Source organism: Leptopilina boulardi, unplaced genomic scaffold (assembly GCF_019393585.1).
Source record: "Leptopilina boulardi isolate dan_hultmark-lab unplaced genomic scaffold, ZJU_Lbou_2.1 LbouV2_362, whole genome shotgun sequence".
In the NCBI taxonomy this organism is placed as follows: Eukaryota; Metazoa; Arthropoda; class Insecta; order Hymenoptera; family Figitidae; genus Leptopilina; species Leptopilina boulardi.
Window position 1 is genome coordinate 3,372,843 of NW_026137932.1, and position 27,845 is coordinate 3,400,687.

At 25.7% G+C, this 27,845-nt stretch overlaps 3 protein-coding genes across 7 annotated transcripts; 1 reads left to right on the plus strand and 2 right to left on the minus strand.

Moving 5' to 3' along the window:
- The first annotated feature begins 78 nt into the window (after positions 1-78).
- Positions 79-17,369, plus strand: LOC127286497 (mediator of RNA polymerase II transcription subunit 15). 5 transcript variants are annotated; one of them, XM_051312937.1, is made up of 14 exons: positions 155-202; positions 306-387; positions 2,863-2,951; positions 12,672-12,759; positions 14,484-14,535; positions 14,620-14,811; positions 15,146-15,417; positions 15,514-15,687; positions 15,753-15,871; positions 15,942-16,021; positions 16,105-16,263; positions 16,346-16,634; positions 16,699-16,801; positions 16,919-17,369. In XM_051312937.1, exons 3-14 carry the CDS (start codon positions 2,890-2,892, stop codon positions 17,246-17,248), a joined length of 1,920 nt encoding a protein of 639 aa, XP_051168894.1. In that variant the 5' UTR covers positions 155-202; positions 306-387; positions 2,863-2,889; the 3' UTR covers positions 17,249-17,369. The 5 variants fall into 5 exon arrangements, with proteins under 5 accessions (XP_051168896.1, XP_051168893.1, XP_051168895.1 ...); XM_051312942.1 differs by having other exon boundaries at positions 166-202; positions 306-382; positions 2,860-2,951; XM_051312939.1 differs by lacking the exon at positions 306-387 and having other exon boundaries at positions 79-202; positions 2,860-2,951.
- A 2,068-nt stretch (positions 17,370-19,437) lies between these two features.
- Positions 19,438-20,565, minus strand: LOC127286480 (uncharacterized). Its single transcript, XM_051312914.1, has 3 exons — positions 20,324-20,565; positions 20,080-20,247; positions 19,438-19,871 (listed from the first exon to the last, which is right to left on the minus strand). Exons 1-3 carry the CDS (start codon positions 20,475-20,477, stop codon positions 19,657-19,659), a joined length of 537 nt encoding a protein of 178 aa, XP_051168871.1. The 5' UTR covers positions 20,478-20,565; the 3' UTR covers positions 19,438-19,656.
- A 13-nt stretch (positions 20,566-20,578) lies between these two features.
- LOC127286479 (uncharacterized) lies at positions 20,579-27,831 on the minus strand. The gene is made up of 7 exons (XM_051312913.1): positions 27,351-27,831; positions 24,699-25,080; positions 24,558-24,632; positions 23,944-24,055; positions 22,806-22,913; positions 21,509-21,703; positions 20,579-21,393 (listed from the first exon to the last, which is right to left on the minus strand). Exons 1-7 carry the CDS (start codon positions 27,712-27,714, stop codon positions 21,337-21,339), a joined length of 1,293 nt encoding a protein of 430 aa, XP_051168870.1. The 5' UTR covers positions 27,715-27,831; the 3' UTR covers positions 20,579-21,336.
- Between the last annotated feature and the right edge of the window lie 14 nt (positions 27,832-27,845).

Genomic DNA, 27,845 nt, shown 5'->3' on the forward strand with positions numbered 1-27,845 from the left:
GTCTCGTCACACTTCGGACGTTCCACTTTATCCTATTTGAGTCTTTTACGCTTCCCAACCCTTAGTGTCACAAGATCGGACGACATTAAATTTTCCAAAGTTGACAGACAGTGTTCTAACTAATTATTTTTCTATTTAATGTCTTAAAAAATAAGTGTTAAAAGGTTTTACATTTTTTTACCTTAAAAAAAATTGTTAAAAGGTGGTTAAAAGTTGTTTAAATGTTTATTAATTTTGAAAAATAAATCAATAATATATTTATTAAAATTTTCACACTAATAAATCCAATCGTGTTTTATTTTTAGTATAGGAATAATAAATAAATTTTGTAGTGATTAAAATTTGTTTATACTGTCAAATAAGTATATTGTTATCAACAAAGGTAAGGTTATCAAAAAAAAAATTTCTATATTTCATAACAAAAACAAAATCATTTTTTTAATAAAATAAATCTTTGTAATATACTTTTAATTTTGATATTATCATGAATAAAAAAATAAATAAAAATAAAATTTCAAAGGAAACTTTAAATTTTTTTTAAATGTTTCTAAAATATTATTTATATTTTAAATAATTGAAAAATAAAAAATTTCAGTTTAATAGAAACAATTAACAATCAATTTTAGAAAAATTCAATTCTAAGGAATAAAATGTATAAAAATATTTTTTATCGACAATTATTTCTTCGAAATAACCATTAAATTTCTGATTTTTAACAAATCGATATATTTTAAAATTATTAAAACTAGATATTAAATATTTAGAAATATTTATAAGAAAAATAATAATTGAATTTTTCCAAAATTTCAATTTTAGATTTTTATAATTAAAATTTAGATTTTAAATTACTTTTTTGTAAATTTGTATTTTGTTGAAGATTTTTTTTCAAAAATTTTAGATAATAATTGTTTATTTTCAATAATTAATTAAATAATTGAATTTTAGAGAATATTTAATTTGAATATTTTTGAAATTTAATTTAATTTTCTGAAAAAAATTTTCAATGTTAATTTAAAAATAAATTATTTTAGCGAAGAATTTTTTATCAAAATTAAGATTTTTACAATTCATTTTTTTTATTATTATTATTTTAATTTTTACAATTCATTTTACAATTAAAATTTTTAGATTAATTAATTGAATTTTATGAAATTAAAAATAATAATTTTGATAAATTTAAATCTTCTGAAGATAATATTAACAAACTAGCGAAATAAAACGCGCGCAAGCGCGCCAAATTGAGTATTTAATTGTTTGTTATAAAGAAATTAAAGATTAATATTATCAATAATAATTTAATTTATTAGAATATTATTACATATTAAATGATAATAATAAAAATTATTTTTTTTTACATTTGAAAAAAAATGTAAATAAAATATATTTTTTTAGTATAAAATGTAGATCTTCTTCAGATCCTCTTCAATTCAATTATTTAACAAATTTTGAACTAAAATGATTCTTCATTAAATTAATTATTTTTAATAATTTTAATTAAATAAATCACAAATTCAATTATATCAAAATTATTTTTCAATTAAATTTTTTATGAAATTTAACAATTGTTTATAATTTAAAAAAAAATATCACAATAAAATTGAATTATTTTTTAAAAATTTTAATTCAAAATAAACTAAAATTCAATTATTACCCGAAATTTTCATTCAATATCAATTAAAAATCCAATAATTATCCAAAATTTTCAATTTAAAATTTAATTATTTACCAAGTTTTCAATTTAAAATGAAATAAAATTCAATTATATTCTAAAATTTCTATTCAAAATTAATTATTTAAATTTTCAATCAAAAATGAACTTAAATTAAATTATTATCCAAAATTTCAATTAAAATTCAATTATTTCCCAAAATTTTCAATTCAAAATTAACTGAAATTCAATTATTTTCCAAATTTAAAATCAAATAAAATTTAATTATTCTCAAAAATTTGAATTCAATATTAATTGAATTTTCAATAATTTGAATTTAAAAGCATCTAAAATTTAATTATTTCTAAAATTGTCCATCGAAAAATTTTTTTTTTAAATTTAATAATTTAAATTATAACTCTAAGGAAATTCAATTATTTTTAACTATTTTAATAATATTCTTTGAAATTTCAACTATCTGAAAATCATAAGATTACTATTCAAAAAAACACGTGAAATCAGAAAAGGCCAACTTCAAGTTAGGACAGAAGGACAGACCAAGCATTTTATTATTATGTATAATTTTTAAAAATTTAACATTTTTAAATTATTTACATTTAAAAAATTTTAATTTTCGAGAAATTTTTATTAAATTTTTTTTTTTTTAATGAATAATTAAATTTTCGAACAATTTCATTGAAATTTAAAATTATTAAAAAAATTTATTAGTTTATCAAAGAATTTTAATTAAAATTTTTTAAATAATTCAATTTTGCAAAAATTAGCAGTTTTATCAAAAATTAAATTTTTTAAAAGATTTTTAATATTGAAAATATTTTGAATATTAAAAAAATTTCATTGAATATAATATAAATTGGAATTTAAATTTCAATAATTATGAAAAAAATTTTCAACAAAAGTTTTAAAAGAGAATTTAATTTAGATTTTTGAAAATAATTAATATTTTGAAGAGTTATAAATTTTTTTTTCTTTTAATATTAATAATTATACATTTTTTAAAAATTAATAAAAATTTTTTTTTTTTAAATTTAAATATAAATTTTAGAATTAAAAATTAATGTATTATATTTTTAATTTGTAAATTAAATTCTAATTTTATTTGTTATTCTAATTAAACTTGAAAAATGTTTAAATAATTAAATTTATCGAAAAAGTTTATTAAAATTTTTGAAATAATGATCAATTTTCAGAAGAGTTTTAATTAAAAACTAAATATAATCATGGCTTCGGACGATACGTCATGGCGTACTCCTTCATTTCGACAAGGAATGGCTTCAAGAATGTAAGAGTACTTAAATTATATAATTTTTTTCTAAACATATATTTGTAATATCATAATTATTTTTTTTTTTTTTGACGAATTTTCAATTTTCAAATTAAAATTTGATAGATTTTATAAAAAATTTTACCTATATAACAAAATTTTTATCAGCATCAAATTTTTGTTTGGCAGAATTTTTATTTTACAGTCATTTTATTAAATGACTTTTAATTTAAAAAAAAAAAATTTTAATTTAAGGGAATTTTTATTTTTACGAATTTTTAATTGATAAAATTTTTAAGTCCTCGAATTTTTTCATTTGTCCGAAATTATAAATGTCCGAACAAATCAATCGACAAAAAGATTATGGCGCAATTTTTAAAATTGATCAATCACAATTTTATTGACAATTTTTATAATTGATCAATTTAAAAAATTGTCCCAAAATCTTTCTGTCCATTGATTTTTTCGGTCATTTATAATTTCGGGCAAATGAAAATTTGGAGTCTTAAAAATTTTATTTATTAAAAATTCAATAAATTGGAATTTTTGTCATTTAAAAAATCGAGTTACATAAAATCCAAATAAATGAAAATTTTATTAAATAAAAATTTGAGTAAATTTTAAATGGCTGTAAAATAAAAATTTTGTTAAGTAAAAATTCGTATAAAAAAAAATGAAATTCTTTCAAATGCTAATCGGAAAAATGAAAATTCGTCTAATAAAATAATTATTTCTATAAATATTTTTTTAAAAATTTATTATTTTTAGAAATACTTGAAATTCTGGGGATTTTAAATTAAAATTTTTTTGTTAATTTGAATTTTTCACAGAATTTTAGAAAATATTTAATTACATTTTTTTTTTGCAATAATTAAATTTTTGAAAAATTATTAAAAATTATATTGATTTGCCGAAGAATTTTGGGATAAAAATTTATAAATACTCAAATTTTTGAATAATTTCTTTTAAGATTTTTAGAATAAATTAAAAAAAAATTCGTGTTACGTATGAAATTCGTAACTTCTTATTAATAAATTATTAACATTATTAATAATTCATTAATACAATACTTGAAAAAGAGGACACATTATGCAACACAAACAAATAACACTTTATAAACATTATAAGAAATGCCTTTAGAATCTCTTAGAGATGTCCAAATAATTATATATTAAATATTAACTTTCAATTAATAACCTAAATTCCAAAGAAGACCTATTTAAAATTCATGATAAAATTGAGAAACTAAGTGAACTAATTTAATTCAAGAAACAAAGGATGGCGCAATAAAGATTGCTGCATCCAAGGTATGTCCATTCAAACTGAACTGGAACACTACCCCAATATTGCAAAGGTTGCAATAAAAACATTGACATCAATAAATTTGTTAAATAAAATATACTTTTCCCCACCAAAAGTCAACTTAATAAAATCAGTTGACACACGAAGATCGAGGTCTTCCAAGTGTGGTCTCCGAGTGAGACAGGTGGAACAACCCCTTAGACCAGGGTTGTTTAAGTCAGTAAAGAGTGAGCTCAGAGTGGAGCTTGGAGTTTGTGAGAGTTTTGAGTTGGAGTTTGAGTCTCTGAGTTGAGAGACTTTTGAAACAAACCTCTAGTTCGAGGTTGTTTCCATTTGGAGTTTTATTGAGTTTTATCTGAGTTTGATTTTTGAGTTGAGATTATTTAAAGTATTTATTTTTGAGTTGAGATTTTTGACAAGAAGAGTATTTAATATTGAATTGTGAATTGATTTAAGAATATTGAGTTTTACAAAGAATTGATAATTGAAGTAGTTGAATAAAGAGAATCTGATTTTTTGAGTTTGATTTAAAGAGTATATAAATGAGTTTCTTTTGAGATCACTTAGTTTTGAGATTAAGATTGAAAATAAATAGTAATTGAGTTTATGTTTTCTATTGAGTTTTGTTTACCATTAATTGATTGAGATAAAGAGAATATTAAATAATTGTAATAAATTGGAGAATTGAAACAACGTTGGAATTGAGACACGAGGAATTCCAAAGGTAAATATACGTAAGAGTTCAGAGACTCTTGACACAATACACACACAACATTATTACACATACATACATTCACACGTAAATTGTATTAGAATACAGAATACTATAATATTGTGTTATTTGAGCTATTACATAATATATATTTATATACAATTAATTAAATATTTGTTTGATCTTTTATTTAAATTATTCCTAACCAATTGTTCTGATTAATATGGATTCTCACCCAACTCACTGAATAATAGTGAGGTAAGGAAGGGATCCACTACCTTTTACAATATAATTTGTCCGAAGGGCAACGTGTGTTAAAGTACCAAAGTCTTTTAGAGTTTTAGAAAATATCAATCTTTGATTGATATTGAATAATTTTCTAATTTTCAAAATTCATCTTTAACAAACTGGTGGCAGCGGTGGGATTCTTTCCTTATATTTTTGAGAATAGTTGGTTTCGGCAATAAAAATAAAATTAAAATTTTTTTTTTTAAATACACAAAACATTTACACAAATATTTTTTATGTGAATTGATATGAGTATATGGTTTATGTTTAGTTACAAGTGCGGGTATATCAGGTAGATTTTTTTTTTCGCTAACGTCGAACATAGGGCAAAGTAACTACCCTTGAATGCCGTCAAGCTCTGGTTTCTTCAAAAAACGTGAAATTTCCTTGAATAACCTTGCCGAAAGTGTGTAGCCACTTGGGCAAGTGAGAGGATTAATACAACGAAATTGTTTAAATAACGGAAATAAAATTTTAAATTAGGCTTTTACCTCGGAAAAAAGTTTTTTAAAAAAAAAATTATATTTGAGTTATGCACGGTCGAAATAGTAAAGTGAAATTATAAATTGAAAATAGAGAGTAAATTGTTATATGTCGTAATTTTGACGCGAAATAAAGAGTTGTTTAGTATAAAGGAGAGACATAATTAGTATAAAAAGAAGTTATTTGAAAAATATCGATGCGCGATAACAAAATCGTAAAGACAGATGATGATTTTTTAAGACGAAAAGGTAATTTTACTGAGTAAAAGAAGAGCGAAATAATTAAAGGGAAATCAAAGAATAAAAACAAAATAAAATAATAAATAGAAATAATAGGTATATGAATACGATGAGAGTGGAAAGAAGATTCCATATTAGATTACAGTTCAGGTGCTAAACGCGATTAATAAAGAAAACTTATAATAAAGATAGTTGAGTTGTTCAATAAAAAAGAAATATTTACGAAAGATGTACTACTAGATAAAATATAGACAGAGTTAGACAAAAAGGGAAATTAAGAAATTAATATAGAATCGTTAGGAATTCTCGATGAAAGGAATATAATAAAGAGAGTACAATTATAATGATACATATTTCGTGTAAATGAAAGATTACGCAAAAAAACGAGAGACCTTGCGAATAGTAGAGTAGGTCTTTAAACCTGGTATATAGGTAACGCGACACTGGATCAGGTTACAACTCAAGTAACTCTGGAATGAGGAAATAAATATTACGAGTATTCTTGCGACAATCATAACAAAGAATTTCGCGAATTAAACATACTTGAAATAAAATAAATTTTAATTTCATTATTTAGAAATCCTTTTCGGAATTTTTAAATAAGTTCTCAGATTAAACTTGGATTTTTTTAGGGATAGTAAAATCCAAAATAAAAAAAATAGATAAATAGACGAATAAAGCGGTGAAACATATAATGAGTATCAGATAAAGATTAAAGTGAACAATGTCCTTCCTTGTGTTTAATGAATTAATACCGTTGACAGTACAAGACGTTTTTAGTGTTGCTTTTCACAATCCGGATTTAATTGGAGGTAGTATTGAGATCATTTTAACCACAGAAACAAAGCATAATTATATTTCTGCTGAACTCTTGGATGTAGATTATGAAATGTGTGATACAGTAGAGGATAATGTTTTAGGACAGCAATTTAACATAATCGGGGGAATAGAACTAGAAGTTGATGATCAAGAAGTTTATTTTTCGGTTATTGAACCACTGCATCCTACCGGAGAAATATTCACCTTAGCTGTAATAGGTTGGAAAACTGCAGGAGGAAATGGTTGGATATCACACCCCTTAGTTGACGAATATTTCGCAAGTTTCGGGTTGTAAAAAAATTTCTGTGGGAATTTTTTTTAATCGCAAAGAAAATATTTTTGGGTAGGGAATAGAATAATTTCAAAAATGTCGGACACACCTCAGCATGGAGCACCCTCTGGAAATGGGGGTAATAGTAGGACAAGAAATTTAAACACTATGACTCTAGGAGAGATATACAGTCATCGTACAGATTTAGGGTTTGGTAATAGTAGGACAAGAAATGTAAACACTATGACTCTAGGAGAGATATACAGTCATCGTACAGATTTAGGGTTTGGAAACGAATATGAAGGAAATTATAATCGCGATAACAAGAGAGGAAATAATAGTACAAGAAATTTAAACACTATGACTCTAGGAGAGATGTACAGTCATCGTACAGATTTAGGGTTTGGAAACGAATATGAAGGAAATTATAATCGTGATACAAATAACAAGAGAGGAAGTAATCGGACAGAACAACACTATAAAAATTTATACGACTATGATGACTACAAATGTACACAGAATAGGTCTCAATCCATATCAAAAAAGAAAGAAAGAAAGAGTTTAAACTGGACACAAGTTCGTCAGCAAACAAGTCTTTATACAATGACTAAAATACCGAAGGAATCACCTGTAGTTGAACTACAAGGAGACTATTTATTTAATAAAACAGCAAAATTTTTCATAGATACAGGGGCAGATATAAATATCATTAAAGGTTCAGCACTAAAAGGCTGTGCCCCAGTAAACGTAAATGAAAAATCTCACATAACAGGTATCACTTCAGATAAAGTTTATACTATTGGGACAATAGATATAATAATTTTGCAAAATAAACACACTTTTCATGTGGTAGAAGACGATTTTCCCATAAATGCTGACGGGGTAATAGGAAAACCATATTTGAAGGATGAAAAAGAACGCATAGATGTTTTTCTAAATATTTTAATATCATCATCCAAGTCTATTCAACCAATTTCTTTGGTAAAAGAAGCAGCATCTACAGAAGAAGAATTCCCGATTAAAGAAAAGAGCATCCCCATTTTACGGAAAAGTCACAACACGATTCCTCCTTCAATTGAAACAGAACACGAATTAGGAAAGGATGATCATTCTGATGAAGAGAAAATACACGAATCTACAAGAAAAATTGACACTTCAATACTAGAAGAACATTGTTATTTTTGGAACAGCCGCATGTTTGAGGAAATCGAAAATATGGAGAATACTAAGACAACAGAAGAATTAGATGCAGAAGAATTTAAAAAACACAAATGTTGGGACGATAAACCAGAACCAAAATCAATGGGTGAAATAATCAAAGAGCCACAAGATATGAATAACATGATACAAGGCTGCTCCTTTATACCAGAAGAAGAGAGAATTGATAAAGAAGAAGGAATATTTTCAGAAGATAGAACCAAAAATCTACTTATGGGAAGGGAAATAATGGAAAATAATAATATTTCCCTTTCTATTGAAAAAGAAAATAAACTGGGACCAGATATAGAAATTTGTAAAAAACATGTTGTGTTGACAAAAATAATAAACAAAGGAATAAAACACAAAAGACAAGAGAGAAAAAGGAAACGTTCATGGAAAATTAAAATAAAACTGACAGAAGTAAATGAAGAAAAGCGACCAATTGCTATACGATTAAAACCACATGCAATAGGACAGACAAACCAGGAAAACAAAAGAAGAATAAAATTATTTCCTAACCAAACAAACGACATCAGGGAAGAACTCAATACTAAGAAAGAAAATGTTTTTGAAAATAGTTACAAGGTTGAAGCGAATAAAACAAAGAGATTTTCACCATACTATCGTGGCCCTTATAATGTTGCGAGAATTATTGAAAAGAATAACGTTAATTTAAGTAATACAGCAAGAAAAAGGTTCCGCAAAAGCAAAGATCAAGTCAAAAGAACGCATTCTTGAAAAAAACGATGATAAATTTTTTTTTTAATAAATAAAGAAAGATTAATATACATCTACACCGATGGCAATCGTAAAAAAATTTTAAAGGGAATGCTCGAACTAGCATTAAATTATAGTTACTTCAATATCATGGAAAAGGCACAGAATAAATAAACTAATAACAGTGCAAAAATTGAAGCAATGTTCAAAGCCATCGCCATATAGTAGAATTAGGGTTTATGCAAATTCTAAGTTTGCAAGTAACAAATTAATAAACTGGTTGCTAAAATAGCAAAATAACGCCACAAATGCGAAATACGTATTAATATTAATTCTGAAAAAATAAGCAATATAATAAAGGGATAAGTCGTAGAATTAATTTTTAACAAAAACCTGATTACAATGGTAAAGTAAGAAATAAAGAAGTAAAAACAATAAAAAAATTAGCGTCAGTGCTAGAAATATTAATAACAGATAAATAAAATAACTTATATACAGGTCGATAATGGGATATAACTATCATACCAATAATGAAACGTATAACAAAATACAATATATTAGATATTTAAGACTATCTGTCTATAATGTAAATTAGAAAAGGGTTTAAATGATTACTAAATGGGTATAAGATAATATTTAAAAAAAAGGGACTAGTGACAAATGGAATTATACAAGTTTTTTTTAAAAAATAGGGTTAAGAAAACTAAGGTTAAAAAAAATAGGAAATAAAATAGAAAACTTGAATCAAATAATCATATACTGTAAAAAATTGATTTAATATAAAATATGCCTTGAAATTTGTTTATTCAATGGGAACTAATGCTAAAAAAATGTAATTCAACAATTAAAAAATATAACTTTCGATGGTGGTTTAGATTAAAATTGAAAGGAAAAAATGAGACTAAAAAAAAACGATATTTTTAATAATTTCAAAAAAATAATATCGTTACATTTGAGCTAAAAAATTATATAATATAAAAAGTACCAAAAACAAAATATATTACATTTTTTTGGACTTTTGCATTGTAATATTTGCTTTATAGCGAATAGGATTTAAAACTCATATTTAACATAGTAACCGCATGATAATCATTATTAAATATAAACTACAATAATAAATTTATTAACAAATAGGGTAAACATGTATACTAAGATACAAATTATTTAATTTATAATTGGAGAAATGTAGATTATAAGAAAATAAATGAAGTAATAAATCACGATACATTATAAAATATAGAATTATAAAATAATAATAATGACATTTTGTGGGAACATATTTTAGAAAAAAAATATATAAATAAATAAAAAAGGGAATAGTAAAAAAAAATTATTTTAAATAACAAATAAAAAAAACGGTAAAGTTCATTAACCGAAACAATTCTAATACTTTAATCATATTCTAAATATGATACATATAAAAAAGGGCATGCAATACATATATAATCTATTGGGTCACTAACAAGTTAAAAAATACATCTTACAAATAAAGCTTTTATACAAACGGAATCCCCAATATTAGTCTTATATCACATAGACTGTCAAGGGACGACAGCCAATAAGAAGGGGGGTATGAAATACCACATTTATAAATATTTTTTTTCTGGTATTTCACATAAAAATAAATTTTTATTGTATTTTTTTCTCCCAATATTCTTTTTCCTTTTTAAATATTGAGACGTCTAAAAAAAGTTTTAAAAAAAACATATTTCAGTTAATATATCAAATTTTTTAATTACATATACACATATATTCTTAATAATAAAATTTGTCTCATATATATATATATACACAAAAAAATAAACATTTTTTTATTATTATTTTTACACACTTAATTTTTTTCATATATTATTTTGCTTTTTTCAAAATCTTGGAACTCTCTACCTTTACTACAGTTTTAATTTGAGAACAGTAATTAATAGAGAATTCCAAATCTTAATCAATTTATTTACAGAAAAATTAAGATTGGAAAACATAATACCAAAAAAAGAAACATACAACACCAGCAACATCCAAAAAACAACACAAGACCAAAACCACAAAAACAATGTAATCAAGAGGGATTTATGTAACTTTTTTCGAAACAACTATTATAATAGACTGTCAAGGGACGACAGCGCTTAGAAGGGGGGTATTTGTTACGTATGAAATTCGTAACTTCTTATTAATAAATTATTAACATTATTAATAATTCATTAATACAATACTTGAAAAAGAGGACACATTATGCAACACAAACAAATAACACTTTATAAACATTATAAGAAATGCCTTTAGAATCTCTTAGAGATGTCCAAATAATTATATATTAAATATTAACTTTCAATTAATAACCTAAATTCCAAAGAAGACCTATTTAAAATTCATGATAAAATTGAGAAACTAAGTGAACTAATTTAATTCAAGAAACAAAGGATGGCGCAATAAAGATTGCTGCATCCAAGGTATGTCCATTCAAACTGAACTGGAACACTACCCCAATATTGCAAAGGTTGCAATAAAAACATTGACATCAATAAATTTGTTAAATAAAATATACTTTTCCCCACCAAAAGTCAACTTAATAAAATCAGTTGACACACGAAGATCGAGGTCTTCCAAGTGTGGTCTCCGAGTGAGACAGGTGGAACAACCCCTTAGACCAGGGTTGTTTAAGTCAGTAAAGAGTGAGCTCAGAGTGGAGCTTGGAGTTTGTGAGAGTTTTGAGTTGGAGTTTGAGTCTCTGAGTTGAGAGACTTTTGAAACAAACCTCTAGTTCGAGGTTGTTTCCATTTGGAGTTTTATTGAGTTTTATCTGAGTTTGATTTTTGAGTTGAGATTATTTAAAGTATTTATTTTTGAGTTGAGATTTTTGACAAGAAGAGTATTTAATATTGAATTGTGAATTGATTTAAGAATATTGAGTTTTACAAAGAATTGATAATTGAAGTAGTTGAATAAAGAGAATCTGATTTTTTGAGTTTGATTTAAAGAGTATATAAATGAGTTTCTTTTGAGATCACTTAGTTTTGAGATTAAGATTGAAAATAAATAGTAATTGAGTTTATGTTTTCTATTGAGTTTTGTTTACCATTAATTGATTGAGATAAAGAGAATATTAAATAATTGTAATAAATTGGAGAATTGAAACAACGTTGGAATTGAGACACGAGGAATTCCAAAGGTAAATATACGTAAGAGTTCAGAGACTCTTGACACAATACACACACAACATTATTACACATACATACATTCACACGTAAATTGTATTAGAATACAGAATACTATAATATTGTGTTATTTGAGCTATTACATAATATATATTTATATACAATTAATTAAATATTTGTTTGATCTTTTATTTAAATTATTCCTAACCAATTGTTCTGATTAATATGGATTCTCACCCAACTCACTGAATAATAGTGAGGTAAGGAAGGGATCCACTACCTTTTACAATATAATTTGTCCGAAGGGCAACGTGTGTTAAAGTACCAAAGTCTTTTAGAGTTTTAGAAAATATCAATCTTTGATTGATATTGAATAATTTTCTAATTTTCAAAATTCATCTTTAACAATTCGAAAATGTCATAAAATATTTTGTCTGAAAGTATGGAAAAAAATAATGAAAAATTTTTTGGCAATCTTGAATATTATTTAAAAGAATTATAAAAGAATTGAAAGTAAAGTGAAACATAATTTTTTTTTTTTAAATTTCCCATTCATAGAGAGGAAGCTATTCAAAAATCAGGAATGCCAACAGCCAAGAACAGCAGCGATATGGAGAGTCATGTATTTATGAAAGCCAAAAACAAAGTAAGTATTAATTTTTTTAACATAAAAAACGTTTTTTTTTTTTAGTTTTTTTGTGGAACAAATAATTTAAAAAAAATAAAAACCCAAAACTAAAAAAATTTTTATTCTCATTTAAAAATAAAGTGGATAAAATTTTCAATGCTAAAAAAAATATTTAATTTAAATTGAATTTAAAATCTTATAATAATTATCCCGATGGAATTCATTACAATAAACATGTAAAAAGAAAATTATTTTTGAGCCAAATTTTTATTTGTTCGAATTACTATTTTGCAGAATTTTCATTAAAACGATTTTCTATATTACACAATTTTTATTTGTTCGAATTTTTATTTGCTCGAATTTTCATTTAACATAATAGGCATTTTAAAGAATTTTTATTTGGTAGAATTTCATTGCATAGAATTTTCATTTATCCGAAATTTGCAAATGTCCGAATAAACAATCGATTTTGGCGCGATTTTTAAAATCAACCAATCACAATTTTATGGATAAATTTTGATTGGTTGATTTTAAAAATCGCGCCAAAATCGATTGTTTGTTTGGTCATTTGCAATTTCGGACAAATGAAAATTCTCTATCAATTAGAAATTCTGTTAAATGATTTTCCGGTTAAGTAAAAATTCTGTAATATGAAAAATTACAATTACAATTACAATGAAATTCTACCAAATAAAAATTCTTTAAAATGCCAATTATGTTAAATGAAAATTCGAGCAAATAAAAATTCCGACAAATAAAAATTCGAACAAATAAAAATTCTGTGAAGTGAATTTTCGGTTATATAAAAATTCGTGTAATATAGAAAATCGTTTTGATGAAAATTCTCGAAAAATTCTAATTCGAAAAAATAAAAATTCGGCTCAAAAATAATTATGACAAATGAAATTCCATAAAATGAAAATTCTAACTAATAATTTTTAAAACATAATCATGCGTCCCGAATTAAAAATTCTTTATTTTTTTTTTTATTATTTACCAGAATTTTCTAAAGTAGATTTTATAATCGAATTTTCATATCGAAAAATTTCTATTTATCTAAATTTAATAGAATTTCTATTTAATTATTATTTTCTACTTTTTCTGCATTTTATAAAATGGAATTAATTAGATATTTTACATATTTAATTTAATCTAGATAAACCAGGATTTGTAGAAATGTTTCTTTTTTTTTTATAAAAAAGAAAGAAATTTTTATAAATGAAATTAAAAATTTCGATAACTTTGAAAAATCGTATGAAATGATTTTGAATTTTGTTTCTAAGTCAACATAGCAAGTACTTATTATGTTTATTCTCTGTTCTTATATTTTGTTTTGTTTCTATATCTTTATTTCATTATTATTGTAAGAGATCGATAATTGAAGTTCAGTTTTAATTTTGTCTTTTGTAATTAGTAATACTTTGATTTTTCATTTAATTTTAATTAGTCTTACTTTTGACTCATTTATTTATTTAACTAATTTATCTATAGAATTTTTTTTTAAAATATGGATTAATTTATGTTTGGTATATAAAATTATAATTTTTTATTCTTAGTAAATTATACTTTTTATCTATTTATTTATATGTATAAATTTTTTTTTGTTCATTAACTTAATATAAACACTTTATTTAAATCAATTTTATTATTTGCAACCAAAAAAAAATAGTAAAAAGAAGAAAAATAGAAAAAGAAAATAAGGGAAGGAAAAGTAAAAAAAAAAATTTATTCTTTATTTTCAGGAGGAATATTTAAGTTTCATTGCTAGATTGATACTTCACGTGAGAGAAATGAGTAAATATTACCAATATATGTTTTAAAAATTATTTAAATAAATTTTGAACAGAGAGCAATTAAATAAAAATTAATATTTGATAGATTCAAAGAAACAAGGTGGAGGAATGGCACCTGGTGGTAATGGTCCAAATCAAGGAATGTCTGATCCAATTGGCGCATTACAAACTCTTGCCAGACAAGGAACGGGAAATAATCAAATGATGGGAATTCCAAACACGGGGGCAAATCCACAAGGAATGGTTCCACAACCAAATACAAATGCGGCAACTAATCGTAAGCTTTTCGTGAAATTAGAAAATTTATTTTCTAATTATTATTTAATCGATTTAAGTTTACAAATTATCTGAATTTTAATTTATCTGCAGATTAATTAACTTTTAATATATATTCGAATTTTTTTTTTTAAACCAATTAATTCAAAAAGTAAAATCCAGTTATCGTTTTTTTTTTTTGAAAAAAAATTTTTCCTCAACTTAATTCTCTAAAAGAAAAAAATTGATTAGTTATTTGAATTACATTTGAATCAATATTGAAATTTAGAAATTATTTCTGCATGTATCTCCTACCAATGGAAATTATAAAAAAAAAAAAAATTCCCCTTTTCCAGTTCTTCAAAGTTTAAATCAAAGACCCGGCCAAGGTGTTAATATGCCTGGTATGCAAAATAAAATGCCTGGAATGGGTATAATGCCAGGCCAAGCAACGGGTGCCGTTGGTCATATTGGTCAAATGCAAGGAATGCAAAATAGTTCAATATTAACGCAAATTAATCAAATTGGCCAAGGTAATATGCCACAGCAAATGGTACAAATTGGACCTGGCCAAATGGGACAAATGGGAACACAAATGGGTGGTGGACAATCGCAACAAAATATACAGGTTTATATTGAATTTTAATATATATTTATTTTTTCATGAAAATTTTTATCTTTCAAGTTTTCATTTTTTTTTTCTTTTTCGTTTATCCGAACACAGAATCAAATTCCAAATCAGGTTCCTGGGCAAATGGGAGGTTCAATGGGAGGTGGTTTACAAAGTGGGATACAAAATAATTTACAAACTGGTATGCAACAACAAATGAATCAAATGGGCACGGGACAAATTGGTGCCAATCAATTGCAACAACAAATGCATAGCGTTCAGAGAAAGGTGAAAAATTGAATATAACTTTTTTTTTTTAAATGAGAATTAATTTGAAAAATTCATTTATTTAGCCTCCGGAAATGATGAATGTTGGTTTTCCTGGACCTAGAAACGTTACACCGAATCAATTTTTAAATCAAAGTCCTTCACCTTCTGCACCGAGTCCAGGAGGACTGGGCGCTCCTCAAAGGTATTTTATTTTTTTCTTTCCCCTTTGAAAAAAAAAAACTAGAAGTTTATTTTTCTATTTTTATTTTAAGCAACCAAATGGTACCTTCACCAGCTTTGGCTCCTTCTCCAATGTCTCAACCTTCAGTTCTTTCAGGACAACGTTCAGTCGGTACGTTTAATAGTATTTTTTTAAATCAATCATTGGCTATTCTGAAAATTTAATTTATTTTTTTTGTTTTAATTACTACTAAGGTATGGCACCTTCTCCTAGTAGTTCATTAAATACTCCTGCGGGTATGGGAACAGCTCCAAGTCCAATGGAAGATCATGTTTATAAAGAAACACTTCGAAGACTAACAAAATACATTGAACCATTGAGAAAAATGATTACCCGATTAAATGGCGAAGGAAGTAAGAATTTTTTTTAAAAAAAATTTTATTTCGAAATTTTTTTTTGCTTTTAGCAATCTAAACGTTTGTTTAATATTTAAAGATGCTGATAAAACGGCTAAAATGAAAAAACTTCTTGAAATTTTATCGAATCCATCAAAAAGAATGCCAGTGGAAACATTACAAAAATGTGAAATTGCATTGGAGAAAATGGATTTTTCTAAAAGAGGTGATGGCAGTGTGGGACCTGCACTTGCAACATTAAAGGAAAATCATTTTTTCAGTCCTCTTTTAGAAGCAGTTAGTTCACATTTACAAAGTCCTGTTGCTAATCATACTTTACAGAGAACTTTTGGACCTTGTATTGAAGCATTTTTTGGTCCAGAAATTAAGTAAGTTTAATTAATTTTTTTTCTTTTCAGTGAAAAAATTTTTCTATTATTGAATAATTTTTAGAAATTTACCACCTCCATTGAAGAGGCAAAAAGTTGAGGAATCAACAAGTGAAATACCTGATGTTCTACAGGGAGAAATAGCAAGACTTGATCAAAGATTTAAAGTAAGTTAAAAGGACTCACTAATTTTTAAATCTTCAGATTCTTTTTAATTAAATTTTTATTTGTTTTTTTTTTTGGTAAATTTTATACTATATATAGTTTTTTTTTTATACGTTTAGGTAAGTTTGGATCCTGCACAACAAACCGGATCATTGTGCATTCAATTGATATGCTGGTTAGATGATCGTCATCTTCCTTGTGTGCCACCAGTTTCAGTGTCAGTACCCGCTGATTATCCATTGACACCACCTCGATGTGTTATGGCACCACATGAATATACCACTGCATTTCTCAGTGGTGTTAAAGATGCCTTAACAGCACGAATTTCAAAACTTCCCAAACAATTTTCTGTTTCTCAACTTTTAGATACATGGGAAATGAGCGTTCGTCAAGCAAGTGCTCCATCATCTAAAACTCCAACATCAACTGGTATTTTAATGGGAACATAACAAAATTATTATACCTATATATTTATATATATATAAATATTTATTTTTTACCAATGTACAATGAATTTAATTTTCATTTTGTATTCTCATGTGGAATATTAATATAAGATTACAAATATAATTTTTTTTTAAAAGTAAAATGTACAATTTAAATTTAGGATAATAAATTCTTTAAGAAAAAATTTACAAAATTAGATTTTAATTATTTTAATATGTTTATAAAAGTTGACAAAGAATACAATTGAGCGTCTACATGCAATAATCGGTCGAGCACTCGGCTGAACGCTGTAATGCCAGTCAGACGGGTCAAAAAGTAAAAAAAAAAAGAAAATGAAAATTTTGATTTTTAAAAAATAGTACCATGCAGAAAATGAAGAGACGCATCTTTTTTTCCTTTGAGATTTTTTTATAGGACGAAAATTTAATTTAATAAATCCAAAAAACTGAAAATTTTTTTTTCACTATTTTCATTATATTTTTAAACATAAATCGTCGTAACTTCCACAAATATTAATGAAATCGATTAAAATTCGGTATACAAACGCAATAGGGTCTAGAGAACATTGCCGGACATGCTTGCTTATATACGAAAATAAATAAAAAATATGTACGAAAACAAAACACTATCGCCTACTATTATTCTAGCAGACGAAACTCTCCACGCGGCGACTCGCTAGCGCGCCACCCGCTTTTTCAAAAAACACTTATATTTTTGAAAGTTGTGAATGAATTGACTCGAAAATTTCCAAAAAACTTCTTTATATATTAATAAACAAATGTCTCACTGGAAGTTCTTTCAACTCGAAAGTTCCTCACAGACTTTTTCTCGGCGAAGGTAAGAAATCGTGATTATCGACACGTCATTAATAATAATAATAATTTATTGAATAATTAATGATTATAAATTTTTTTATTAATTTATCGTATTCTTTAGACCCTAATGCGTTTGTATACCGAATTTTAATCGATTTCATTAATATTTGTGGAAGTTACGACGATTTATGTTTAAAAATATAATGAAAATAGTGAAAAAAAAATTTTCAGTTTTTTGGATTTATTAAATTAAATTTTCGTCCTATAAAAAAATCTCAAAGGAAAAAAAGATGCGTCTCTTCATTTTCTGCATGGTACTATTTTTTAAAAATCAAAATTTTCATTTTCTTTTTTTTTTACTTTTTGACCCGTCTGACTGGCATTACAGCGTTCAGCCGAGCGCTCGACCGATTATTGCATGTAGACGCTCAATTTTATAAAACAACAACCAAAGTTTTCATAAGTTTGAAAACTGCAGTAGAAATCCAAGTTGCTTCTTATGTAGAGAAAAGTATGGCGATAAGGCAAACATTTTTAAAAAGTACTTTTTTTTTAAAGGTACATTTGGTCCCTGAATTCCACGGGAATCATTCAAAATTTTTTTTTTGCCCAAAACCTTTTTCTTCGAAATCTATATGAAAAATAAGAAAATACGTATTTTTTTATATTTTTTTATTTCATAAAAATGAAGTAATGATTTTTTTATAAATTTAACGTCATCAAAGGGAGTGTATTTTTGAAGCAATAAAAATGTTGAAATTAAATTTAAAAATTGAGTTTTCTCTAAGATGGACACTTTCGATCTTTAATTTTTTTTTTGCACTTCAATCTCTGATTACTGAAGGATTTTTTCCCCTAACTGCAAAAGTGGTTTTTTTAGTTTTTAAATTACTATTTACATTTTTTAAGTTAGACGCAAACATTTATAGTATGTATTTTTGAAAATTAAAAAAAAAACAAATAAACGATAATAGAAAAAGGTCATATTTGAAGAATAACTGCTTAGTATAATATAGATTTCGAAAAAAAATGTTTCGGGAAAAAAAAATTTTAAATGAAAATTTCCCGTTGAATGCACCTAAAAAATAAAATAATGTCGGGAATTTACATAAAAATAAAAAAATTTTATATTTTCTTTTCAATTATTCTTTTCTTTAGCAATACTTTAAAGAAATAGATAAAACGAAATATTTATGATTGTGTTTTATCGTTGTTGTAAAATCAGTAAAAATTTAATACATTTTTTTTATGATTTTAAAATTTTCTTATTTCTCGATAAAAATTATTTATTATACAAATGGAGGAGAAAAATAAGATTTTAAAATTTAATTTTGTTTTTTTTATATAATTCACTTTATTCAATTATTGTTCAAAAATTTAAAAGAATCGATATTTCCATTATGATAAATGTAAAAAAATTAGGAGATTGTTTTTATGTAATTTTCATTGCAATTATAATGTAAAAATTCATCTACTCTTTAAATTTGAATTAGTAGAATTTTTTACTTTTTTAATTAGTACTATTATATATTTATTTAAATAATTAGAGTTATCAATTAACTTTTTCTGAATTAATTAGTAGAATGAAAATATCATTATTTAAAATTCAAATTATTTCCTTTTAAACATTCATTAGGAGTTCCGAAGATTTTTCCTCTCATACAGCTTTCATAATGATAATAATGAGCTTTTATGTAATTTTCATTGCATGTATAATCTAAATACACTATACCAAATGCTCCGTAACTTGGTAATATTTCTCCATTTTCAATAGTAAAATGGGGAGAATTAGTATTTAAACAATCCTTATCTAAAAAAAAAATAAAAATTATTTAAATTTCACAGTTGATTAAAGATAAAAATTAAATTTTTTCAAAATTTATTTTTGTATGATTTATACTGAAATTATCCCCCCCCCACCCTACAAAAAAAAATTCTTAGTATACCTGAGGTAATAAAAAAAAAGATAAATTATTTTATGGCGAGTAATTGAGAAAACTGAAGAATTAAATACATACGATAACATATAGAAGCATTTTTTGTAATCCATTCTCCATCAATGCAATAGATAGTTGAATCTCCTCGAAGGGTATAATTTACTTTGCAGTTAAGAGTAGCAATGTCACTATTTTCCTCATCGATTGTAAAATTTGCATCCTTATAATTGTGTAAATATTTTTCTAGTTCTTAAAATAAGTAAAAAAAAAAAAAAAAAAAGTTGTAAAAAATTACTTTTTTTAAGACACTCACAGATATACATACCCTTTAATTTTGATGTAGAATTACAAGGCGTTGTATCATTGTTTACATTCTCATCATTATTAGAAGTTTTTTTATTCTTTTTAGATTCGATAAAATATTGTAGATTTATAACAAAAAATGTCACAATAATCAAATTAATTATATTAGTAGTCATTTTTAAATTTCAGCCTGCTCAAGAAATGTGAAAAAATTGTAAAAAAGAAACTTTAAGTTGACACTGTCTAATGTATTAAAAAATAGATAAATTTATTTAAAAAAAAAAAATTTTTTTTTATCTACTCAAGTGAATATATTTTTTTTTACAACAAAAATGTGACAAACAGATAAAAGTAAATGATTAAATTTTTTTTACAAACCTACTGTCGTTTTAAAAATAATAATAAATGAAAATTTCCTCAGACTAAATTGATAATAATATTCAAATTACGATTATTTATATACTATTTTTTGGTATGGGTGATGTGTATTTAATAAATATCTTTGCGCGCGACCTACAAAAATTTTTATCATTGTACAAACATTCTATTATGTAGGTGAAAAATTATTCTATAAAATTTTTCATCATAAATTAGAAAAATATGAATTTTTATAGTTTAAAATGAAAATTTTTTAAAAAATTGATGAATTTCAGTTAAAATTTTGCCACTTAGGGATTTTTGGGATCGCTGATGACGAATTCGAAATTAAAAAATTAAAAATGGTAGATCCAATATAGCGGACGAAAATTTAAAAAAATTATTCGATTTTTATGAAACTTGGTTTCTGGAATATTTTTGGATCGTTGATTATAATTCTTAAGTTGAAATTAAAAAATTCAAAATATCGGATCCAAAATGATTTTGAATTTTATTTTTTTAATTGATTTATTAAATAATAAATTACTTTCTTATAGATGATTTTATAATTTGAGTACATTATTTTTAATTAAATATTTTAATAAATATAATATAATTTTATAAAATTTCAAAATTATTTTTCTTGCGCTCTGTTTGTTTGTTGTCTCTATGAGGATATTAACCCTTATATACTTGACTCAATATTACTGCATTTGATATAGCGAGACCAATTATCTGTAAATAATAAAAAAAATATATATAATATAAATAAAATATTATAAAACCCTATAATGAAAATAATATTTAAAGTTTATTCTATAATATTTTATTGTGCATAAATTAAAATTACCGCTTTAAATGTCTCTAACGAAAGTATATAAAACGGACCGCCAGTAAGAAGAATTGGTCGTTGTGAACGAATTGTAACCATAAGTATTAAATACTTCACTTTTTTACCTCTATCAAATTTTTTATTCTTCAATTCTAATGTATCAAAGGAGGAAACCCATTCGCAAGCATACGCGGCATCTGCTACCTTAAATCCCTAAAAAGGAAAAAAAAAACCATCAACATTTTACAACACTTAATATTTAGTTTATTTTATTATTATGATTTTTCTTTACTTATTAAGGCCAGGTCCAAGTGAGGCAGCGCCATCTACAATGATACTAAAATTTTGGAAAATTTTTAACAGTCTTTTCTTGAAAACAAAATGGTAAAATGCTTTTTCCTTTATGGATAATTGATTATTGACAAGATATACACCAGCTAAAACTTTTTTTAAGTTAAAATAATAAAAAAAATTTCATGTTAATAAATTAAATATGAGCACTTTTTTCACAAAAACTGTAACAGTACTTTCTCAGAAATTACAATCAAAAATGCAATTTCCATTTGGAAAATTAATAAACGCTAAAAAATACACGACCTAAGATTTACCAATCACGAAAATAACAAAAAAAAAATTTTTATTAAATATTTAACATATTGATACTGCTTTACTGATTGTGACAGCCCTTTGGTAGATTATGTATTTCAGGTGGTTAGCAACAGCGCCAATCTCCTCCTTTCGACAAAACTGCGAAACGTCTGGTGACATATATAACCTGCCAAACGGTTGTCATAAGGAGTAAAATATGTTATGTTAAAATACTTTTTTTTTGTTATTTTCGTGATTGGTAAATCTTAGGTCGTGTATTTTTTAGCGTTTATTAATTTTCCAAATGAAAATTGCATTTTGTGATTGTAATTTCTGAGAAAGTACTGTTACAGTTTTTGTGAAAAAAGTGCTCATATTTAATTTATTGACATGAAATTTTTTTTATTATTTTAACTCAAAAAAAGTTTTAGCTGGTGTATATCTTGCCAATAATCAATTATCCATAAAGGAAAAAGCATTTTACCTTCTTGTTTTCAAGAAAAGGCTGTTGAAAATTTTCTAAAATTTTAGTTTCAATATAGATGGCGCTGCCTCACTTGGACCTGGCCTTAAGCCGATTAACAGTTTTTTTTTTAACTATCGAATGTCAACCTAATGTCTATACACAGCTGGATATAGACATTAGATAAATCGAATCCACACCCCGAAGGTTGTAATTTATCCATATATAAAGTAATAATATTTTTTGTAAAATAAAAAAACAAACCAGTGATTTTATATGTGTTGCAACAAAGCAGAAGAAAAATAACTGTATGGTAATTGCACTCACAAATTCAATCATTGTCAAAATTTTTAAAATGCACTCCGCATCCATCTGTATTTAAAAATTTAATAATAGAAGCAAGTAACAAAAGAATATGCGTGGGAAATCTTTACGGATATATTCCAGGGGGGAGGGGGTTAATTGCGTAACTTTTTCCGGATGCCACATTCCGCATTCCACATTCTGGATTCCACTTTCAATATTCCGTATTTCAGATTTCATATTCCAGATCCCACTTTTAAAATTCCCTATTCGGGATTTCACATTTCGTATTCCACATTCCGTATATCACTTTTAAAATTCCGTATTTCGGATTCCACATTCCGGATTCCACTTTTTACATTCCGTATTTCGAATTCCATATTCCGGATTCCACTTTTCACATTCCAGATTCTACATTCTGAATCCCATATTTCGGAATCCACTTTTTACATTACGGATTTTACATTTCGGATTCCACATACCGCATTCTGAAAGAGGAATCCGGAATACGAAATGTGGAAAATAGAATACGCAATGTGGGATCTGGAATGTGGAAAGTAGAATACAGAATGTGAAATACAGGATCCAGAATACAGAATTTTAAAATTGGAATCCGGAATGTGCAAAGCGGGATCCAGAATGTGGAAACCGGAATGTGTAAATCGGAATATGGAATCCGAAATGTGGAATACGGAATGTGAAATGTGGGATCTGAAATGTGTAATCCGGAATGTGGAATCTGAAATACGGAATTTTGAAAGTGGAATACGGAATTTTGAAAGTGGAATCCGGAATGTGAAAAGTGGGATCCGGAATTTGGAATCCGGAATGTGGAATCCCAAAAACGTTACGTAATTGACCCACCAAATGTAAAAGAATATTCATATTTTCATTTCGTTTAACCTTCAAACTGCTATATAACGGTCTCTTAGACCGGGAAAAGCACTAAGCGTATCTTTTTTTTTACACCTAGCAGTGTTCAACAGTTAATTTTAATGAAATACAAATAAACCAAATAAAATTTTTGGTTACAACCATTAACTAAATTAGCAATTTCTACATAAATAAGTATATATTAGGTTAGAAAAAAGAACTTAACAGTATAATCAAGTGTTGCCGCTTCAAATGATGAAAGACATAAAATAATAATATTTTGCACACATTGAACAAACATGCAGGGACTTCCAACTTTCTCTAATTCTTCTAAAAAACTGTTAAATAATTTATTTTTCATATCGCAGAAACAAATAAATTCACTATGCAGCAAAAATTCACAGAAAATTAAAAGGCATTAAAATAAGCTGCAACGCTTATTATTTTAATCCAATTTTGCTTACTTTTAATCCATTTTGGTATTAAAATAAGCAAAATTGGATTAAAATAATAAGCGTTGCAGCTTATTTGAATGCCTTTTAATTTTCTGTTTTAACATATCCCCCACAGCACCGAAACTTTCCTTAAGATTTCCTAAAGATTTATTTGAAATGTTCGGAATATATTTAATTGCAATGTTTCGGGAAAATTGTGTAAATGATATAAATGTCCCGATTAAATAAATGTTCAGGAAAGTTTAGCGCTATATAAACATTTATTCAAGTGTGACATTTAAATCTTTATAAACAATTTTCACAAAACATTGCAATTAAATATTCCGAAGATTTCAAATAAATCTTTAGAAAAGTTTCGGTGCTGTGGGGGATATTTTTATCTTACTTTAAAACTTCTGCATATTGTATGGCACATTTTTTTAATCTAGTCTCAAAACAATTGTATTGTGTTACATCTCCTCTGAAAAATAGTATCATTTAATAAATTTATTATTAAAAGACTCCATAAATTTTTTTTTTTTTTCACCTAGATGATTTTATATCCACATTTTGAAATTGTAGAGAATTTAAAAGATGTTTTATAAAAGCAGAAATAATTATTAATGTCGATACATATAATTGATCATAAGAAACACTTCCTACGCAACATCCTAAAACACCAAAAATTTGTAAAATATATGAATATCCAAAATAATTATTATCATCCCATGGAAACCATCCATTTATTGGTAATATTTTTGATACATTTCTACTATCTTGATGTTGTATATAAATTTTGTATAAACGAAATGATAGTGGATTGCAACAATAGTGTAAAGCACCTGACATTCCTAATGCAGGCCACAAAATTATAAATAATTTACTTCTTTTTCTTGCTAATTCCATTTCATTATGAAATTCTTCTTTTTCTGAAATTTTTTCATATTCATATATAATTTGAAAACAATAAAAATTTATGCAAAAATTCCTCAAAAATTCTTGTATAAAAATATTCACTATTAATTTTCCCCTTGGAAAATATATTCCCAAAATGTTTGAATATGGGTGATTCTACAAACGAGGGAATTATGAGCGGTCAAGTAATAGTTGTAGATTATTAATATGAAAATAATTACATGACATTACTCTATACCTTATTTATAAAATATCATCTTGAATTTTGTCCCTGGATTTTGTTATCATTCGTCTGGCAGTTAAAAACACGTTAAAATTATTAAAAATCAACATTCTGATGAAGTTCCCTCACAACAAAAGGATATCCTCAGGATATCCTAAACTAATGTAGGATATCCTGAAAACGTCCATAGGATATCCTAGGATATCCTGAGGATATCCTCAGAACATCCAAACCGCCGTTACGTAGGATATTTTTGGGATATCCTGAGGATATTCAAGGGATATCCCTGGGATATTCCAGGGATATCCTAGTGATATCGTGGGGATATTCTTGGGATAAACTTGGTATATCGTTAAAATATTCTAGAAATATCGCTAAGATCTCCCTAGGATATCATTATGATTCAAATTTTGACTATTTGAAATAGCGATTTTTTGATACAAATAGGTTTCCCGTGATTGTCAATCATCTTTCAAATCTGGGCTGTTACCTTAGGACGTAATTGGACGTCCTGAGGATATCCTTGGGACGTTCTAAGGATATCCACAGGATATCCTAATAATATCCGGGGAAATAATTAGGATATCCCTGGGACGTCCTAGGGACATCCTTAGATATCCCTGGGATATCACTAGGATATCCTAACCGCCGCTACTTTGGATATCCTTAAAGTATCCTTAGGTTATCTCTGGGGTATCCCTAGGATATCCAAGGGATGTTTTTGGAATATCCTAGGATATCCGGGGCTGTGAGGGTTACAGTTCATTATTGTTGTTAATTAAACTAAACTGATTACGAATCCGACGTCAGTTTTTCAAAATTGAAAATGGCGGATCCAATACGGCGGACGACTTTTGAAAAAACTTAATATATTTGTCTGCGAAAATAATTACTCAGGGGTTTTTGGGGTCGCTGATTACGAATCCGACGTCAGTTATTTAAAATTCAAAATGGCAGATCCAATATGGCGAACAAATTTTGAAAAAACTTATTAATTTCAATTAACCTGTTTATCAAAATTATAGGTGCAAAAAATGTTTTATTCCATACTTTTTCTTTTTTAGAATTACCAGATTACGAGTTTGAAGCCAGATTTTCAAAATTTGACTATTTTAAAGAAATATCTTAAAAATTGTGGAATTTTAAAAATTGGACTTTAGATTAGTTTTCAATAATTCAAAAACATCTGGATTTAAAATTTAATAAAAATTAAACAATTTTTTAAAAATTCGTTTAATAGATTAGATTTGCATATTTTAAATATGAAAAACTGACGTTGGAATCGTTATCAGCGACTCTACAAAGTTACCAAGTAAGTATAGTTTCCAGTGATTTTAAATATTTGTCCGACATATTGGATCCGCCATTTTGAATTTTGAAAAACTGACCTCTGATTCGTAATCAGCGACCCCGAAAACCCCCGAGTAGAGAGTTTCAAGCAAATAGGAACGATTTTAAAAAAAAGTCCGCCATATTGGATCTGCCATTTTAAATTTTGAAAAACTGATCTCGGATTCGTAATCAGCGACCCCAAAAACCCCCGAGTAGAGAGTTTCAAGCAAATTCGAACGATTTAAAAAAAAAGTCCGCCATATTGGATCCGCCATTTTGAATTTTGAAAAACTGATCTCGGATTCGTAATCAGCGACCCCGAAAACCCCCGAGTAGAGAGTTTCAAGCAAATCCGAACGATTTTTTTTAAAAAGTGCGCCATATTGGATCCGCCATTTTGAATTTTGAAAAACTGACCTCTGATTTGTAATCAGCGACCCCCCGAGTAATAAATTTTGTATAAATCCATCCATTATTTTTTGTGTTAATGTGAATTTTCTATACACGATCTTAATATCTTGGATAAATTGTTTTTGTTCATTAACTTAAAGTTAAAGTACTTTTCAGACCTTAAATGAGAAAAAAATGTTGTTTCCATATTTTCTTCATTTTCGTCCTTCGTTTGTATAGAATCACCCATATATTTTACGTCAACATTTTTGGGAGTTTTACTAAAAAAAAAATTTTTACAAATATTTAATTTTTAACAAATTCTTATTTATAATATACCTTTTGAATTTGTACAAATATCGAAAGAATAGAAATAACATTGCTTTAATTGTGACAATAGATGAGTTATTTTATTAATGTTTAACGTACAAAAACACCATTTCATTAATCCAGTAATGTGTAATGAAACAGGTCCAATTCTTGTTGCTAATTCTCTTGCATTTTTTGCATTTTTAAAATCTATTAATTCCGATAATATTAGACATAAATTAGCAGATAGAAATCCACTTATTATTATTTGTGTGAAAATATTTAAAGCTAATGGAAATTTTTTTTCACTTTTATATATACCAAGAAATTGTAATGTATCAAATAAATGTGGAACATAATTATTGAGACAAGTTTTCTGACTTATCAAAGTCATAATGAAATATTAGTTTATATTTTGTTCTTAATAACCATATTCTTATTTCGCGTTTGTGATAAAAACAATTAATTTCAACTCTATTTATAAGTAATTAACTTTTTTTTTTAAGTTCAATTTTATATAAAATT